Raw genomic sequence first — 21,453 nt, forward strand, 5'->3', positions numbered from 1 at the left:
TAGCTAACATATTTCAGCCAGACAGAAATATATTGTTTATGCTTCTATTTATAGCAAGTCGGACGATATGAGGAAAGAGAAGAAGGGAAAATATATTCCACATTTTTACACTTCAGGCACATTCTATTCAAGAATTTTGATAAAAATTCCAAATGCTGAACTCATCCATCAGAGGCCAGTCAAATAAACAGCTCGCCCTGTGTACTGTACACAATCTGTTTCACATCAAGGATCTAAGCATTTGATTGAAGTCTATCCCCAACATGGAAACCAATTTTTTGCTACAAAGGACAAGTTAGAATGGAATTCCAAACGCATGGAATTCGTTCATTCATATAGACTGCTGAATTATCAAAGAAGTGACTGGTGGGACTCAGATTCAGAACCCCTGCTGCTAAGTAACTGATCTTGGTATCATTTTTGGTGGGGGGGGGGGAGGAAAGAGGCAAAAATTAGGCTGAAAAAAGGATCTAGAGGAAATAAAAAAGGAGAAAAACTACTGACAGCATTTTCCTTGCATTGACGACACTTCTCTTGTAAGCGGCAAGGGCAGCAGTCTCTGACCTCTTGGCTGCGCTAATGCAAAGCCCATAGGCAGGGAGAGGGGCAAAATTGGCTTGCACAGGATATAATAAACACGGGATAGCAGCTCAGTTTGTGCAGTCTCCCAAAAATGAAGTTTTAATGTAAAATTGGCAAAATATTGAAAACTTCTGGAGGGATAAAACTTGAAGGAAAACCAATTAATGACTGATTATAATTAAAATGAATAGGGTAATGGTGTGGTTATCAGGATTACAAATTATGTCTATATTCATTACATTAGTTTAAATTTCCAAGGCTGTACATATCACTGACCAACAAAAATATTCACAAATTATTAAAACACACACATACCAAGGAGTCTCATTTGCATTCTGTCCAACTCCTTCAGATCAGGAGATCGCTCTCAAAGCCAACGCTAAATACACTGTACAAAAACATTATTGTACAAGACCTTGACTATTGTTGCACCATTTCTATCACAATCAAACATTAGAAAACTGGAAAAGCCATGTGTGGAAATTAGCTTTGCAGAAAAACAAGGCTATTCACAACGAGACAGCAATCAATACGATCTGGAGGTGTGAAATCCCAGATGACAAACACAGCTCACAATCTACTCAACAACAAGTCTTATTGTGTTTTATTTAAATATTTGAGCTAAATTATTAACTGTATCCATGATAGCCTTCAGCCTTTTATATCTCCTCTAACCTCGCACTGTAATGTGATTTGGGACAACATAGTGGTAGAGCTCATCAGAATTTCAGTGACCAACACCTACAAGTGCTAGAAGATGGATTTGTGCTAAGGTGCTTTGCACAGCTGCTTCTCAGGCTCAGTCACATTCAAGTGCTTCTCCTTGGGGAAGGAAAATTGAACCAGCACAACCTTCATTATCATTACTACTTACAGATGTACAGACATTTAAGGAGCAAAACTCCACCCCACTCCCTCAGTCAGGGAAGGCGTGTCAATCTGCTAGACTTCAGGGGGGAAAAGAAAAATGTACAAAATAAAGGAAAAATGTACAAAACAAAATTAGTTGACATGCCAAGATAATATGTAACACTTAAAGACTGGCTAATATGTATAATCACACTGAACACATGCAAGCAGGTGAATGAACAAACAGCAAGACAAGATCTTACAAGATGTCACAAATATTTTGGTTTAACAGTACAGGCAATAACAATGACAGATACCTTAAACTGATTACTAGTCAGAGATCTAACCACAGTGATTCAGAAGACATCAACACACACAAAAGCTAACTAAAACTTCTAAATTGTCCTCTGCAATTAGACTGTGATTTTATAATTGCTGTCAGACTGGGTATAATTTCACACGGGCTTTCATTTTGCATTTGCTCAGGTTTTTTGTACTGGCAGCATCTGCTGACATCAACTTTAAGTGCACTTCCTGCTCTTAATGTAGGGTGATGTTCATACAAGAGAATTCCTTGTTCAGTATTACATAGGTAATCAATCACAAGGGTAATCTCAAAGGGGTTCAAATTATAGCATATGAAGAAAAAGAGGTTAAAGGGCGCACCATTCACAATTCTAACCACAAGGCAAAATTACAACTCCATTGTTCTTTATATCACATAAGAGATTGCCTTTAGTTTTTTTCTCTCCATGTCCTGTGACAAAGAGGAAGACAATATTTTAATACAGCGCTTTTTGGCAAACTCTGGCTACTGAAATTTTGTCGCAAGTTATGGAACTTAGAAGAAATGGGAAGAACATTTAGACAGCTGGATTAATTCAGGCTCTATATAATATGTAGCAAGTTTGTTTCTCACAGACAGCAGACAGTGCACTTTCTGTATCCTGGTTGCGATTAACTTGCACACCGAAGGAACTGTGACCTTATTCCTGAAAGTTTAATAGCATTTCAATCCAACAGCTCATTACTGAGAATCAAGGCAGGTGGTGTATAACTGTTTAAATGAAAATTTTTAACATATTGTTTAAATTTTGCAATTCTGTGACCAATAGTCTCTTCAAAGGTGCAATGTCTAGAAAGAATCACCAGCACAAAAACAAACATAACGCAAAAAGACAATATATGGTAAATGGCTTACCTGGCATCTCCTTTACCAAGGTTGGCATTAGCTGGACTTAGAATGGTCTGATTGCCCTCAACATCTATAACACACTTGGTGTTCAAATCAATCTCTAAAAAGAAAAATGATACATCATTTACTAAATCCAATGTGGCAAGAAAACTAAGACTGTTGTTGCCCCACAAGATATATATATTTTTTATCTATATCAGGAGGCATCTCAAAATGCAGCTAAATGTTTTATGTACCTATAAAAGCAAACAGTTGTGAAGCCATGCTTCATATAAAAAAATGGCTATGAATTTACTGGCTAGAAACCACCAATTAAAGTTGGAGCATTTTTGTTATTTTTCTTGGACTGGGTTAAGTTCAATAAATACTATTCTCTTTTTTAAAAACTGATGGAAACCTGTCTGTTTGTGACTTTTATAGTCACAGTACATAAACAATTAAACATTCACTGAATTGGTAAGCATATCCTTTTTAAAAACCCTGTTGAGGCCAAACGAGGAACATGAAGAGGGAGCCATTCAACCCCTTCCCACCTGGTCATAACAAAACATTTCCAGCGTGTATATACACAAACGTAATTATGAATATGTCTTTCATGATCATAGCCTTGCCTATCCTACCTTAATGATCTTGTGCGTGTCCTCACATGCATTTTCCATTCCTCTTTGTTCACCTGCTCTCTTATTGACTACCTATTATTCACCCATGATGTTCTTGCTCACTGCAACTCCCGACCAAGTTCCTTGCACCTTCCTCCTTGATTTCAGAAATCTCAACAACCTTTTCTTCAACCACGCCTTTGGCTGCTAACCTAATCTTCGCATTCTTCGAATTTTCCATTCCTGTTTGGCATCTCTTTTTATTTCCCTCCTTAAACTGAAGCACTTTTGGGTTCTTCCTCTATAAAGAGCTCTATAACAATGTTACTACTAAAAAGTAACATTCAGCAACTCCCCAGGTACATCACCAAGTTTATTCCCATACATCACTTTGAAATTCACTCCCTCCACCATCGATGCACAGTGGCAGCAGCATGTACCATCTACAGATGCACTGCAGCAACTTGACAAGGCTTCTTCGACAGCACCTTCCAAACCCGTGACCTCTATCAATAACACCTTATATTTATATGGCATCTTTAATGTAATGAAATGCCCCAGGGCACTTCACAGGAGTATTACAAATCAAAGTACATTACCAAGCTATATAAGGAGATAGTAAGTCAGTTGGCCAAAATCTTGGTTAAAGAGAGAGGCTTTAAATAGTGTCTTAAAGGAGGAAAGCAAGGTTGAGAGGCTGAGAAGTGTAGGAACAACTCTTCAAAGCTTAGGATCTAGGTAACTGAAGGAACGGCCACCCAATGCTCACGAGAACATAATTAGAGAAGCACAGATCTCTGAGGATAGCGGAGCTTGAGGTGAATACAGAGATAGGAGGGGCAATGCCATCGACATATCTGAAACAAAGATGAGAATTTTAAACCAAGATGATTCTTGACTGGGATCCAATATTGGTCAGCAAACACAGCAGTGATAGGTGAATGGGTCCTGGTGTAAGAAGGCAGAGTTTTGGATGACCTGAGGTTTATGGAGGATAGAATGTGGGAGACCAGCCAGGAGTGCATTGGAATAGCCGAGTCTCAAGACAACAAAGGCATGAATGAGGGTTGCAGTGGCAGAAAAGCTGAGACAGAGGCAATGTCAGGCAATGTTACGAGGAGCTGCGTTCACTTCCAAGTCACACACCATCTTGACTTGGAAATATATCACTGTCGCTGGTTCAAAATCCTGGAAGTCTCTCCTCAACAGCACTATGGATGTTCCTACACCACATGGACTGGAGCAGTTCAGGAAAGCAGCCCACCACCTCATCCCAGGGGCAATTAGAGTTAGGCAATAAATGCTGGCTTTTCCAGTGACGTCCACACCCCATGAACTAAAGCAAACAAAAATTCAATGAGCAGTGCAAAAGTGTATGACATGGACCACTCTTCTATCAGTGCCAGGTTAGTTGCCCTTAGCCAGGGTGTCCTTGGCTGTACATGCAGTTGGTCCCTGTGATCATAGCCAAGGGGTGGGGTTGGGAGGCAAATCAATCCAGGTTCCCATTCCTGAATATCAGTGACAGTCCACCATTTATAAGGCATAAGTCAGGAATACTCTCCACTTGCTTGGATAAGTGCAGTTCCAACAACACTCAAGGAGCTCGACACCATCCAGGACAAAGCAGTCCACTTGATCGGCACCTGTGCACCACTTTAAACACTGACTCCCTCCATCACTGACACAAAGTGGCAGCTGTGAGTACCATACGCAAGACGCACTGCAGCAATTTATCAAGCCTCCTTCAACAGCGCCTACCAAACCTGTGACCTTTACCACCTAGAAGGACAAAGGCAGCATACACATGAGAACACCACCACCTGCAAGTTTCACTCCAAGACACGCACCATCCTCACTTGAAACTTACTGTTCCTTCAATGTCACTGGGTCAAAATCCTGGAACTCCTTTCCAAATGGCACTGAGTTTACTTACATCACATGGACTGCAGTGGTTCAAGAAGGCAGCTCACCACCACCTTCTCAAGGGCAATTAGAGATCAGATCCCAGGAAATAACAAAAATAATGATCAAGGAAGCAAAGTTATGAGTAACTGGTAAAACAAATTCATCATGCTGTGACAGATGTGCAACCAATTGTTAGAAGAGGAGGCCAGGTTCTAATTCTGTTCTGTATCAGGTAACAAATATGTTCTTCCCAAAATGTCTCTTCCCTCAAGATTTTCCTATTTAGAATATTGGAAAGCTGCTTGCTCCACCTTCGTGTCTCATCTATGCTTTTAGAACGTCAAGAACTATACACGAGGTGAGAGATAACTGAAAGAACCATCTTGTCAGGCTTGAGTCAGTGCTTCATCCTGCAAATTCATGAGCAGAGACTACCATTTTGACTTTCCTTCCCTGTGAGAAAGTGGCTGGCCTCCATTTTTTTTTGCCTGCCTTGGACATATGTCAACATTGCAAACATTCCGTAGAGGCTATCCTGCGCACAAAACCACATCCTAAGACTCGGTGATGTACCATGGTATCATTATAATACTGTAGAAATCTGTGATCCCCTGTTTATCCAAATGCCTGTTAAAATGATCCAAGGACAAAGCCCGGTGTCTCTTGAATATCTATGTTTAGACTCTAAATACTTTTTGAGCATTTTAAATTAAACGTCAGGAATTCAAGTTTATTAAGTTTTTTTACTAGAAAGCATATGAGAAGAAAAAGAACGAGGAAAAGGAAAGAGAAACAAAATTAGATTAGATCTTCAGTTGAAGAGCTAGCAAAGGTGACATAGGCCAAATGGCCTTTGTACTATTTTTATAATTCTCCCTACTCTAGGGTGCTAATGCCATCTGTAGAATCCCAGTTAACTCAGCAAAGGTCAGGAATCTAACCAAGAATATTGAGTTCCTCGTGACAAACAGAAGTATATTAACCCAAACCCCCATTAACACAAACCCCCCAATAAAGATTCATAAATAAGAGCCTGATATCCTATTTTAGCAAGTTTTCCATTGTTCTCTTGAAGTAACAAACCTAAAATGGAATTTATAACACCAGTCATTCATACCTGCAGAAGAGTCAAGCTACAGGTCAGTAGCAATGTTCAAGTGCAATCTACTAGGTTTTCCGACGTGCAAAATAGTAAGTTGAGTGCAACAAGCATTAGTTGGTTAGTTAATCAGAGAAATTTGTGGAAAATTTCCTTGGCAATGGAGATTTACAAATATCGTCAGCAAGCTTGCCAGCATTTCACTAACCATCTGAGTCTAAACTACTTCTAAGTTTTTGATGGAGGAAGCACGAGAGAGGGAGAGATTGAGATCCTCTTGTCTAAATGCTATTTTTGTTTGAACAAAATAAAGAGGTGAAGGCCTGTAAAAAAATGTCTATTTAATATGTTGGATGTACTGAGTAAACTGGAATGGTTTGTGCTACTACTGGAGGGAGTGCCATTTGCTCACGGCACTCGAAGCCTACAGTGAAAAGCACAGAACAATAAGTATTCAACAAATCCTTTTTCAAATTATCCCCATGAAATGAATATGACAAGAGGTAACCAAACAACATATCTGCAGAGTGTTTTACTTTCCTTTGAATTAAACCTATAAACATGCTGTTATATCTTCTAGTTCCCATAAGTTCGATATAATCACACTTTTTTGAGACTCAAAATGCTAGAGCTTTCGAGTGTATATCTTACAGCTCTCCATGTGGCTGATGGACTGATACATGGTTGCTTGGTATTTGGCTGCAGTGTAGGAATAGGAGTGGCAACCTGGATGTACACTCACTCAATACACTTCCAACACATTCAGCCTGGGGTCATACAGAAAGAGAAACTCATGCAAAAATGCACCTTATTCAGGCAACATCTACATCCTACTGGATCTAGGGAACTGAGTTCTTTCTGGATGGATGAGCTGGGATGGGCAGAGGAGTTTTCCCACATTCGCAATATTTTTGTAATCCTCTTCTAGGCAACAGAGAATAAAACCAGAAAATTCTGAAAATACTTAGGTCAGGCAGCATCATACAAAGGTCACTAATCTGAAACACTGGCCCAGAACTTCCAATCTCTGGATGGTCAGAGCCCCCACCACCACGAAGATGCATTGGGGGACCCCCTTGGAAGTTCCGACGCACTGACTATGTGGGAATTACCCAGGAAGTTTGGCCTTCCAATGGGCAATTCCCCTGCATCTGGAACCCTCCGAAACTCTGAGTTGAAGTCAGAGATTTTGGATGGTTCCAATTTACTTAGCAGAGTAGTTACCCAGCGAAGTTAGGAGGATTAAAATCAGTTCTCACTCCTGGGTACTGATACCCCAACTCCCCAGTGGACCCCCAAATACCTGATTATCCCCCCCCAATCAGCCTGACCACTGACTACCCTCCTGAAACCCCAACTTGCCCGACACCTCACCCACCCACCTGCTACCCTACACCCTCACCCACCCACCCATCTGCTACCCTACACCGTCCCCCACCCACTACTCTGCTACCATACAAACTCACCCACCCATCCACTACCCTGCTACCCTACACCTTCTCCCACCCACCCGCTACCCTGGTACCCTACACCCTCCCTCACCCAGCCACCTGCTACCCTACATCCTCCCCCACTTATCTTCTCTCCGTAGCTTTTCAAAATGGCTTTGGGACCTTAAAACTTTCTACTTACCAAAATGTGGCAGCTAGTATCATAAAAAGGCTCGATTACCATTGACAATCCTGTACTATGAGACAGGACTCTCGGAACAGGTATGCTCCCCATTTCTGAAGAAGCATGGTTTGGAAGTCCAGGCCAGAAACGCGGAGCTGCATCCTGGAGTAAATAAATAGGAGCGGAGTGGCAATACGAAGGTGATTGCCACTCTTCTGAAGATTCAGCCTAATATCTTTGTTTTGTTGTCAGTAGATGCTGCCTGATCTGCTGTGTATTTCCAGCATTTTCTCTTTTTACTCATTGCTAGAATTCATTGTATTTTGCTTTTGTACTCGAAAAGGGCAACTGTGCACCTTGATGTTAATGCATTGTCTGGCAACTGCTTTGAACCAATACAACAAGGATGAATACTTCATCCCAGAGCTGTAACTTTCAGTTGCTTTAACATAACAACGATGAATAAAACATCCCAAGACACTTCACATCAGCATTATAAAGCAAGATTTGTCACTGAGCCATGAGCCTGATGACCAAAAGCTTTGCCAAAAGGTAGGTTTTAAGCGGCACCTTAAAGAAGAAAAGATAGAGAAGTAGAGTGTTTAGGTAGGGAATTCCAAAGCACTCAAAGATATCCTTGGCAGCTAATGTCACGGCCACTAATGGTGAAGCTATCAAAATCAGTTATGATCAAGAGGCTAAAATTAGAGTGCAGATATCTCAGAGGGTTGCAGGACTGCTGGGAAGGGTGAGACCATGTCATTTGAATCATTGCAAACAGGGATGAGAATTTAACAGTTCTTTTCATTCAAATGCTAAGAGGCCGGACATTCATGAGCTGTAGTTTGACTGTTATATCAGCTTTTAGGAGTTCAGAAATATATTTGTAGACTTAATTTCATCACCCAGATGCTGGCGAAGAGTAGGTGAACCTTAGCCCTTTACTCTGAAGAAATATATCCTTATATGTGGATAAGAATTGTGTAAAACAAGTCTGTTGAATAGCACTGGGATGAGCATTGTGCCTGACTGGTGCTGTCTCAGACCAGACAAATTTGTAAACTGGCAGTACTGGAACAAAATCAAACAGTTCAAAATATTTTACATAAAATGATTAAATTTCTGAACAGAGCTAATGTCACCAACTGAAGTTTTACAACTGAGAGTGAAGGGCCATAGGCCCACATGGCAGGCATCCCATAATACAGTAGTTGGGAGGAGTTAACTGAGACGTTAGAACCATAGAATGGTTATTGCACAGAAGGAGACCATTCAGTCCATCACACCCATGGGGGCTTTCTCTAAGAACTTCTAAGCTAGTCCCACTCCTCTGCTTTTTCACCATTGTCCTGAAAACATTTTCTCTTCAGATAATTATCCAACTCCTTTTTGAAAACCACAGTTGAGTCTGCCTCCACTAATCTCAGGCAACACCTTCCACATCATAACCACTTGCTGTGCAAAAACATCTTTCTGATAGAATATAAAAATAGGGAAGTTTTGTTACAACTGTACAGGACATTGGTGAGACCACAGATAAAGTATTGCATACAGTTTTGGTCTCCTTACTTGAGGATATATTTAAGGAGGGATATATTTGCATTGGAAGCAGTTCAGAGAAGGTTCACTCAGTTGATTTCTGGTTTGAAGAGATTGTCTTATGAGGAAAGGTTGAGCAGGTTGTGCCAATACATTGAGTTTTGAAGAATGACAGGTGATCTTATTGAAACATAAAAAATTCTGTGGGGCTTGACACGGTCGATGCTGGGAATGTTCCCCCTCATGGAAGAATCTAGAACTAGGCGCAGTTTAAAAATAAGGGGTCTCCCAACAGAGGAGGAATTTCTTCTCCCAAGAGGGTCATGTTTGGAATTCTCTACCCGAGACAGCAGTGGAGGTTGGGTCATTGAACACATTCAAGGTGGAGTTAGACAGATTTTTGATCCACAGGAAGTCAAAGGTTATTTGGGTGGGGGGGCAGGCAGGAAAGTGGAGTTAAGGCCACAATCACATCAGCCATGATCTTAAAGAGTTGCATACCAGGCTCATGAGACCAAATAGCCTACTCTTGTTCCTATTTCTTAAGCTCATGTCGCCCTTGGTTCTTTTGCCAATCACCTTAAATCAGTGTCCTCAGGTTCTCGACCCTTCCGCCAAAGGGAACAGTTTCTCCCAATCCACTTTATCTATACCCCTTAAAGAACATTTACCAACACCTTCGAAAACTGAAACTGCCAAATAACTGGGAAGTTGAGAATCCTACACTCCATTCAAAAAAGGGGTAAAGTGCCGTTGAAATTATCAACCAACTCTTTGAAAGCCAGCTTTGAAATTATAAGCCAACTCATCCAACTCTATATATATGAATAAAAACAAAAAAACTGCGGATGCTGGAAATCCAAAACAAAAACAGAATTACCTGGAAAAACTCAGCAGGTCTGGCAGCATCGGCAGAGAAGAAAAGAGTTGACGTTTCGAGTCCTCATGACCCTTCGACAGAACTTGAGTTCGAGTCCAAGAAAGAGTTGAAATATAAGCTGGTTTAAGGTATGTGGACACCTTAATCCAACTCTGATTCTGATTGAACTTTAATTTAGTTAACGCTCAGAAAGAAATGTGCTAATTAAGGACAGCTAGCGCGTACTTGTAATAGGCAACTGTGCTTGACTAAGGTAGTGGAATAGTTTGAGGAAATCAGAGTACAGGAACAAATCAAGAGCCTAGTTCATAACTTTAAAGGTGAAAATACAAGGAGAAAGAGTCATTAAAAAAAAAATTGGAATTCTTGGCTTCTGAGCTATTTATATGTAGGGCACTAAATACAAAGCAAGAATGTGATGATGAATTTGTTCTGGGCATTGCTTGGCCATAAATTGAATACTGTGTGTAGCCCTCGGAACCCAATTGTCATTCTTCAAGCCAAGTGTATTAGAACTAAGGAATGGGTAGAGCAAGGATTCAATGGAATGATACCAGAGCCAAGAGGTGTTACAGTTATGACTGGTATGAGGAAAAACAAGACAAATTAAAAGGGTGGGGAGGAATGGAATAAAAGCAGCACTTATTTTCCAAAATCAGAAATTTATAGCACTTAATCAAATATTCAGTGTTTCACGTGGTAACATCTTCAAATCACACTAAAGTGACTCAGCTTATTCGGACTGCATTCCTTGTGTCAATACATAAATTGCCCCAGTTTTTAATCAAGAAACTATTAATAAGATTCACTGTTTGCATTCTTATTGAAACAAGAACGACAGTGCTCACAACAAGACTCAAAGGAAAGGTGCATAAAATGCAGTATTATGTACAAGAACTTATATTTACATAGCACCTTTAACATAATGAAACATCGCAAGGTGTTTTACAAGAGCAACATAAAATAAAATATGACAACAAGCTACGTAAGAAGATATTAGGTTAAATGACCAAAAACTTGGTCAAAGAGGTAGATTTTGAAGATGTAACAGAATGCAACATAATGGTAACAGAAGAACCACTGTCCACTTCCTCCCTCTCTCTTCTTAGGAAAAAGATTTAGTTCATCTCTGTAGTAATCCTCACATCTCCAAGTACGGGCAAGACAGATACCCGCCACCCTATCTCTGCCACTGTTCAATGTGGAACACAGAATTCTTTTCATGATGATAACTAGTTAATGTTCATTGTTCAACTCAGGCGAGTTGAACAAAGGTTGAGCTAACCATAACCATAAATCCTACTTCTCTGGTACAACAATGCTCTATAACACTTAAATCACTCAAAGCACTTAAGCCCAATGGCAGCTATGATGACAAGCCAAATATTTGACTCCTTTCAGTTATAATAATAAACTTGCCACGCCTTTTATTTGTTGTCACTTTTAATATTTTGGTATTAGTCCTTTTAGAGCTCAATATTAAGACCAGATTTTAGATTTTAGACAGTGAGAAAGAGTTAAGTAAAATAATGGGAATTAAGGAAGAAAGCTAACTGTTATGTCAGCAAAGCAAAGGAATCTTTTAGAGTTAGTAGAGTACTTCTTAAACTGTCCGATCATAAAATCAACATGGGCACAACAAATATCTATAAACAGAGCTAGGAAATATTTGAAAACATTGATCTCTCCTTAATTAAATTTCAAAAAATAATAAAAAATCTTGTGCCTTTTATAACTAAAAGAGCACTTTTTAACTGCTGGAAAGTTACTCCAATTTCACTGTAGGTGGCTTAGTTAAAGAACATTGTAACAATTTCAATTACACAATCTTCATGAAAAGTGGAGGCAGCATGTAGGCATAGCAGTACAAACGTTAACTTAGTTTAGTTGGTAGCATTCTTGACTGGGAGTTGCAAGTTGTGGGTTCAAGCTCCACTTCAGGAATTGAACATAATCTAGGCTGACATTCAGTGTGGTACTGAGGCAATGCTGTATTTTTGGAGGTGTCATGATTCAGATGAGATTAAACTAAGACCCAAACACGTAGTAAGGTGGTTATAAAATGTATCATAGAATTTTTTCTTCCAGCAGGGAATTCTTACAATGTCCTGCCCAACATACATCCCTTAACTACCACCACTAAAATGGGTTAAATGGTCATTCAATCTATTGGCACCTGTGGTACCTCACTAAACGCAAATAAGCTATCAAGTGCTTTGAAGGTAGCTACATATTCAAATATGCAATGTACTTTTGAAGATTGATGATTTTTTTTTAAATAAAGAGCAATTCAAAGCTCAAATATATTAATTGATCTGTATGGCAATATGTGTCATACATATTAAACATTCAATAAGAATTTGATCAGGGGTACATTACACAGATTACTGCAAGTGGGTTAACAGTTAGTCCTCAGTTCTCAGTTAAAAAAAAGAAAATGCCCCTCTTTTTAAATGGCTGAAGAAATTTCCATGCATCTATTAACAACATACAGTATTTCCACGGGAGAGGAAGGGAAACAAAAGCAACAACTTATATTTATATAGTACCTTTAACCAAGTCAAACCATGCCCTCTGCATGCACAAGTGGCATAGGCCTCATGGAGGCTACATGATCTCAGAAAATGAGGGCAGGTGAGGGAGAAGGACAAAGAAGACATGATAAAACATGAACAAAAAGTTCTCTAGGTATCAAGTGCCAAATATAAAAACAGAATGCGCATGTCTGTTCCACCACTTGTTTGTTTTACCATTATTCAGGACAGAAATTAAGCAGTAGATATGTCATTCCACCCTCACCAAAAAAAAAATCAATTGCAAGCAACCAAATTTTCCGTAAAGCACCTGCTGCATTTCATGTAGTGAGGGAGAGATGAGTGTTGACTAACAACAGGATCAGCAAGGTCAAAATATGTATTTCTTGGTTTCATTTTGATGTATTTCATATTTAATGAAACCCAAGACATAAAAGCACACACTGATGATTTTAAAGAGTCAAATCTTGGACGTTAATTGATGCAAACTAACCATATTGTTGTAATTTTGGACAATTTTTTCAAAATTAAATCTTCCTCCTTCTACCCCAATGACACACTGAAGGAAAGAACAGGAAAGATGTTGGGTGCAATAAAAGAGGGTGTGAACAAGGGGAGAGAGAGAAAAGATCAACTGAAAGCACAATATCTTCCGTCAAAAGAAATGTATAATTACTTAAGACGGGGTAAATAACTCACATTAACACGGCAGATAATTTAGGAATCACAAAATAAAATTGGACAAACAAGTTCAATTCACCTTATCCTTCCAGAATATTCAATTTTTTGATCACAGAATTTCACTGTTTCTTAATAACATCCACTGTCCTGAGCAATCCTTCCTCAAAGCCTATCCCTGTTAAGAGAAGCTGTATTAAGTGAGATTATGTTGAGGTTCCATCTTGTACTGAGGACTCAATTTTGTAATTAAAAGAGAGTGACTGAAGAAATTTTTCTGGATCAGTCTCCTCAGATTTTTCTGAATCACAGATTAGCTCAGATCCTCAAACTCCATTCGTGAATGGTACAAGTTGAAGTCATAAAGATAATTGTTTTCTCTTAGTGTAGTTCTAACTTAATGGGAGATAAATCTATCCATCTTAATTGCTTTGATCCTTTCTCCTAAATGTAGACAAGACATGAATGACAGCTATGGGTCTCTATCGGAGAGACTGAGAGTCTCAAAAGCTAAGCTAATTGAAATTAATGCAATCTAAGGGTGAAGGTCATGGAAGGCAGATGATGCAAAAGCTTGGAGATGAGAGAATAGCAACTAGACCACTGTATCACAAAGGGAGGGATATCAGTGTTGGGTATCTTCCTACTGAGCTCAGCAACTGTGATGTGACAATTCCCAGAACCTTCACAGAATTGTGTGCTCTGAATAAAACTTCTACTAATAAATCTATAAGTGAAAGATGCTACACCTAAAACTTTCAGTCCTCCATGAAACAGATCCCACAGCACTATTCAAAGTGCAGATTCAATCTTGGTCTCTGAACCAAAATTTATTCCTTAACCAACATTGCTTAAACAGATAATCAGGTCATCACTTAATCTCATGCAATTTACAGAAACTTGCTGCTCCCAAACAACTGCCATACTTCCCTAACTTACAACAGTGAATGCTCTCGTTCATCGCCTGGAAAGCAATTTGAGAAACTCCTGTGCTCGGAAAGGGTGCTAGATAAATATATTATTCTTTCGTTGGATAAAATTACCAAGACAAGGAGTAGGAAGTTGTTAACCAAAGAGAATTTCGAGCCCCTATGGATGACAGCCACGTCAGTCAAACTCTTGTCTGCGAAATATGCTGATTTGGTTTTTGTCGACAGCGAAAACTACGTGCTATTTGTCTAATTGTCAAACTGTCTACTTCTGCCTGCAGAGATCCTTTGCAGTCATTACATGCTCAGATGCCCTGCAAAATGTACTTTGATACATTGGTTCCAGACATAAAATCATTCAGAACTGCAATGTGCAATGTAGACTGTTGGATGACATTTTAGGATGTACTTTTATTTTTACTTGCATAAAATCAAGTTCTTGTGGAGCATGCCACCAATATGAAGAATAGGCAACAGATTCATATTCTGCATTCTACCACTGGCAGGAGCCATCAGATAAACATTTTTTTTTAAATTATCTACTTCAAGCTCATGCCTCTAACATTTCCAACAATCTTCATTCTTGCTATTTATTGTTCATCCTACATGTCAAAAGACAATCCCTGACACCAGCTCTTGTTTAACTGTCTACAACAGGGCACCAACACTCTTGAAGAGGATTTCAAAACGGGCTAAACAGGCAGCAATGATCAAAACTCAGTCTTGGGGCTGTGCTTGATAGCCTGATCCCCCCCAACAAGAACACTCGCAGTACCACTTGTGGTTGGTGTCTAGAAATTCCAATAAGAGAATGCCATTACCCATGGATTTGAATGCAAACAGGATCAATAATGGGATTCTACAATGGAATATTTTTCTATCATCCACTACCTAGCCTCACCCATGTCAAATGGCAATTTGGGTAACGCACCAAAAAATTATACTATTCATGATAATGTACTTCAGGGCATTGCACTTTAGGGCAGGGTGCAATAAAATTGGAAGCAGGGAAAATTACCTAATAGAACATGCATGCTACTCCAATGAGACCATCATTGGAAGCAGCATCAATTTCCACAACCCAAGGTTCCAGCAAAAGACGTTGTTCTCGTGCACAAAATGCCAGAATTAATGTGGGCTAGGTTTCTCCTGTCAAAGACACCCTAAATGCGTTCCAATTGCAAACACAATAGGCAGGGCAGAGTTTCAAATACTTGGCTAAAAGTATGACAACAGCAGTATTGGATTTACTGGTTTTGGATATATTATATTGTACCATGTAAAATTTTATGCAAAATAAACAAATTCATGCAAATGAGGTAACCAAAAAGCCTTAAGTTGAAGATTCTCGCAAAGTACCTGGTGAGCCTGATAAAGGTTATGAAGGTGACTCTTTAACAGCCCTAGGGTCGTCGTGTGTGACTCAACTCCTCAAACTGACACCCCTCCATATTCCTGCTGTCAGCTGTGTTCACATCAGATGAAGAGGAAAGGTGGGGGAAAAGGCAAGTGAAAAATATATTCTCCAACAACTTCGGTCCATTTACTTTTAATTTTGGTAGATTTTCACTGGCATCTTGTCAAATAATACTCTCTCATCTAGAGGGTGTGGTGAGCAAGTGGTTACAGTACTGAGCTAGCAACCAACAGGTCAAGATTTAAATCAAATCAATCAATTACTTGCACAAGTTTGACAATTTGTGAATTGGTGCTAGAAGAAGTGACTATGAAAGTGGCTAGATTGTTGTGAAAAACAAATTGGTGTATTAATGTCCTTCATCAAAGAAAAATCTCACTCCTCTAGAGTCTGGCCTATATGTTACTCGTCCTCAGGGGAACTAGGCATGGACAATAAATGCTGTGGTATCAATGTGACCCATATACCAGGCACAAGTTTAAAAAAGTGCTCTTCTCCAAGATCTATGGCACTGCTGTGTAACTTCTTGTTATGGAGCAAGAGTAGTTCAGGATAATTCTTCCCTTAATATTTTCACTAACTTATATTCATGACCCCGAGCTTTTCCACTGCAAGAAGCATTTACCCTCCTGAAGAACGGGCTGTTGCTTCACAGGGTACACCAGCCATCTGACATTTCATCCAGGTTAGTAGTTTTTATTTGTGCATCTAGACATTGAATGTTGGCAAGCTACTCATTAGTGGATGGTGTCCCACATAAACCCAATCCAAAATCCACATCTGCATTTCCAATAAGGGGGGAGGGGGGGGGTGCAGGATGGGGTTCACTGGACAACAAATGAATGTATCTTTAGTCCAGAAATGTTGGGGTGAGGCTGCCACAGAACCTCTAAATTGTACCAAATAAAGCCGTGACTTGAGCTTGACAGTTCCTGAAAAAAAACAGGACAGTTCAAAAGAAGAACAACCAACAATACTGCTTATTTTCCACTAAACCTCTCATTTCTGTTATGAAACTGCAGAGAACAAACAAAACATGCAACAAGCACCATGAAAGGATACTGCACATAAGTAGTTTATCAAATAAGTTCACATAGCAGTACAATCCATAATTAGTTTATTATGATGAGCAAATTAGTCACAGAAACAGGATAATTGCAATGCAAGACAAGAGACATTTTATTTTAAAATTAGCATTCAGATTACCCTCGTGTCACCTGATATTTCAGCTAGTGAAGACAACATAGAACTAAACCATACTCGGCAAGAAGGTCCCTGGTTTGACCCCTCATGATCTCCAATCTTTGCTGAATCCTTAGATCTCAGCCAGAGTGCTGCAACTAACCTCAGCATCGCTCAAGAACTGAATGGTCCACCAACACCCACTCTCCACTCTGATATACAAAAGGACCATTTAAAAGAGGTACAAGAATAATGCACCAGGGGTAAGTAAACACTTTCGAGAAAGAAGCAGAGAAAATTAACAAGGGAAAATAATTTGATTAGGTTTGATTTAATAATTTTGTTAAGCTTACTTTTCCCTTCTGCCCAAGCCACTACTCCGTGGAATCCAAAGGGAGAGGGGGTTCACTGCCCCATTTCTAACCATGATACTGCTAAGATCTGAAAGACCAGAATTTGGGTAGTGAAGTGTTGCACCTTGTTGCAGGCCATTGATGTAGATTATCAAGTAGTGGGGCAAGCGCATACACATATAGCAAAGTTTCAGACTTCAACCATATTGATGCAAGGCATGAAAATCAGGGAGAGGAATTTCAGAGCGAGGTTTGAGGAGTTAGAGCACATTGTCCATTGCTCCTCTAAGCAGTGGCTTGGTATAGTGTGTGGAGTGGCAAGCAAACAAATATAAAGGGGAATGTTTTTGTGGGAACAAACAATATCCAAGAGGCAAGGAGTGTATTTTTTTTTTAATTAAGTTTGCAGTTTACAGGAAAAAATGAACAGATTAAAATCAGATCTCATTCGGTCAGCCTAAGCTGCACCACTGACCTTTCAACCGCCAATTAGAGAATGGTACCAGAAATCAGATAGCAGATCTGACAGGCACTTGAGGTAAGGGAATGTTTCTCCATGTCAGGTATAACTAAATCCTACACACCAAAAACAAAAATACCTGGAAAAACTCAGCAGGTCTGACAGCATCTGCGGAGAGGAATAAAGTTAACGTTTCAAGTCCGTATGACTCTTCAACAGAAATAAGAAAAGAGGTGGTTTAAGGTGGGGTGGGACAGGTAGAGCTGGATAGAGGGCCAGTGATAGGTGGAGATTGCCAAAAGATGTCATAGACAAAAGGACAAAGAGGTGGTGATATTAGCTAAGAAATGTGCTAATGGTGACATTAAGGGTAGAAAGCAGGACAAGGTACAGATAGCTCTGGGGGGGGGGGGGGATCGAAATAGGCTAAAAGGTAGAGATAAAACAATGGATGGAAATACATTTAAAAATAATAGAAACAGGTGGGAAAAGAAAAATATATATTAATTATTGGAAAAAGGGGGATCGGAAAGGGGGTGGGGATAGAGGAGAGAGTTCATGATCTAAAGTTGTTGAACTCAATATTCAGTCCAGAAGGCTGTAAAGTGCCTAGTCGGAAGATGAGGTGCTGTTCCTCCAGTTTGCGTTGAGCTTCACTGGAACATTGCAGCAGGCCAAGGACGGACATGTGAGCATGAGAGCAGGATGGTGTGTTGAAATGGCAAGCGACAGGGAGGTCTGGGTCATGCTTGCGGACAGACCGAAGGTGTTCCGCAAAGCGGTCACCCAGTCTGCGTTTGGTCTCTCCAATATAGAGGAAACCACATTTGGGAGCAGCGAATGCAGTAGACTAAATTGAGGGAAGTGCAAGTGAAGCGCTGTTTCACTTGAAAGGAGTGTTTGGGCCCTTGGACAGTGAAGTGGGGGGAAGTAAAGTTGCACCTTCTGTGATTGCATGGGAAGGTGCCGTGGGAGGGGGTTGAGGTGTAGGGGGTGATGGTGGAGTGGACCAGGGTGTCCCAGAGGGAACGATCCCTGCAGAGTGCCGCCGGGGGGTTGAAGGGAAGACGTGTTTGGTGGTGGCATCATGCCGGATGATGGCGGAGGAAGATCCTTTGAATGCGGAGGCTGGTGGGGTGATAAGTGAGGACAAGGGGGACTCTATCATGGTTCTGGGAAGGGGAGGAAAGTGTGAGGGCGGATGCGCAGGAGATGGGCCGGACACGGTTGAGGGCCCTGTCAACCACCATTGGTGGAAAACCTCGGTTAAGGAAGAAGGAAGACATGTCAGAGGAACTGTTTTTGAATGTGGCATCATCAGAACAGATGCGACGGAGGTGAAGGAATTGAGAGAATGGGATGGAGTCCTTACAGGAAGCGGGGTGTGAGGAGTCAAGGTAGCTGTAGGAGTGGGTAGGCTTGTAATGAATATTGTTGGGCAATCTATCACTAGAAATTGAGACAGAGAGGTCAAGGAAGGGAAATGTCAATGATGTACTATGTGAAAATGATAAAGGGGTGGAAATTGGAGGCAAAAATGATAAAATTCTTCCAGATCCAGACAGGAGTATGAAGCAGCACTGAAGCAGTCATCGATGTACCAGAGAGAGAGTTGTGGAGGAGGGGCTGGAGTAGGACTGGAACAAGCAATGTTCACATATCCCATAAAGAGACAGGCATAACTGCGGGTCATGTGGGTACCCATAGCCACACCTCTGACTACGTCAATAACAGGAATGTTGATAATTTCTTTTACTCAATAATGTTGTAATTTATTTTTATTAAATAAAATCCTTCAAGAGGCCAGACAATGAAACCTTCATAGCTTGCATTCAGCAAAAAAATCATTTTCATCTCTAATGAGCTAAGTTTAATACTGCTGCAAAGAGAGACATGTTGTCGAAGCTTTTTGTCTTGCACTTATCAGGACAAACACAAGAATGGCAAATTTCAAATGGCCAGAAGAATTCCCAGGAGCTTGGGAAGCTTGTAGTTCCCCACAGCTTTCTGCATGGCAACACCTCAGCCAATCAAAGTTAACTTGGCAACCAATCAGCACCATTTTCTCTTGTGGTATAAATAGTTATGATCAGCAACTGAAGATACATGCAAGTTAATGTGAACTTCAATTTCACTGTGTCCACAGCTCCCAAAGCTCTGTGATGCACATGTGTGGGTCCAATGAAGTAAAAGATTTGTACTTCCCTTGATAAAACAAAGTGAATTCAAAGAAACGCTAATGAAAACAATTGCTTTGTAAAGATTGAGTGTGCTACCCGTAAAGGCATGGAGAAAATCAAACAACTCTGGTGCAACAAGTGATGATTCAGAACCAGTGGCTCCAGCTGACAGTAATGTCCAAGAGGAAAATTTCACTGACATCAAATTCCTCTACTGAGTTTGGCTTTATAGTGAATGCTCAGGCTGAGAAGTTAAAATTATTCGCAAATCACTACTCCAATCAATCTCGTAACAGATCCATGGCTCAACATTATCTTTCGAACATAAACACACAGGCCCGCCTGGGATGGTAAAAGTTCATCTTCAATGAGTCCACTGATCTGAATCCAAAAGCAAAGGTGGGTTTATACTGCAGCCTGTCAAATAGTAGAAACATAGGAAATAGAAGCAGGAATAGACCATTCAGCCCATGGAGCCTGCTCCACTATTCAACTAGATCATGACTGATGATCTATTTCAACGTCATTTTCCTAAACTATCCCCATTATCCCTTGATGTCTTTAATATCTAGAAATTTATCAATCTGTCTTGAACATACTTAAGAACTAATCCTCCACTGTCCTCTGGGGTAGAGAATTCCAAAAATTCACCACCCTCATAGTGAATAAATTTCTCATCACAGTCCTAAATGGCCTACCTTAATAGTCTAATGGCCTACCTTAGTACAGGATGCTAACACTGGATTGTGGAATATGTATTAAAATTGCCAATGGTTACAACTATGGTCAAGTTTTCTTCAAATAGTAATGAGTAGAAAAATAACTCATATACTGCTCTAGAATGAATGAATTAAAGAATCCTGACCCGGTGAGCACAGTAGTCAACAGGTACTGAATATTGCACAGAAGCAGAGTGTGGCTCTAGCACAACTTGGCTCCAACAAGTGATCCTGTTTATGTATATCCTTGGCTTCACGGAATTGATTATGAACAGTTCTAGGAGAAGAATTGGAAATTTCAAGCCATCGTCTTTAATTTAGACCAACACAGACAATTCAGAGTCACTAGAGGAGATGGAAAATTCAGACTTTAGTGCATCATTTTGGTGAACACATCAGAGCATTACTGAAAGAATGCTGCACTGTGATTGTTGCCATCTTTAAGACGAGATATTAAGCCAAGGCTCACTCTGCCCTTGCAGGTGCTTGCAAAAGATCCCACTGGGTATTCAAAGAAGAGGAGACAAGTTCTCCTGACATCCTAAATAATACTTATCCTTTAACTAACACTGCTATAACAGATGAATTGGGCTTCAAATACAAACTTTGTGGGAGCTTGCTATGTGCAAATTGCCTGCTGAATCTCCCCACGTTACAACACTTCAAAAGTACTTAATTGATTGTAAAGCAATTTGGGATGTCCTGTGATTGTGAAAAGTGTTGTATAAATTCAAGT

The 21,453-nt window shown here is 40.1% G+C and overlaps 1 protein-coding gene across 2 annotated transcripts in view; it reads right to left on the reverse strand.

Moving 5' to 3' along the window:
* The window catches only part of LOC121290637 (kinesin-like protein KIF13B), a 147,552-nt gene that overhangs the window by 119,332 nt on the left and 6,767 nt on the right, over nt 1-21,453 (reverse strand). For both annotated transcript variants that reach the window (XM_041211348.1, XM_041211338.1), the window contains exon 2: nt 2,633-2,726. In XM_041211348.1, the coding sequence (XP_041067282.1) occupies nt 2,633-2,726 (94 nt within the window). The remainder of the gene's footprint in view (nt 1-2,632; nt 2,727-21,453) is intronic.

The sequence above is a fragment of the Carcharodon carcharias genome, chromosome 2, assembly GCF_017639515.1.
Source record: "Carcharodon carcharias isolate sCarCar2 chromosome 2, sCarCar2.pri, whole genome shotgun sequence".
Classification (NCBI taxonomy): domain Eukaryota; kingdom Metazoa; phylum Chordata; class Chondrichthyes; order Lamniformes; family Lamnidae; genus Carcharodon; species Carcharodon carcharias.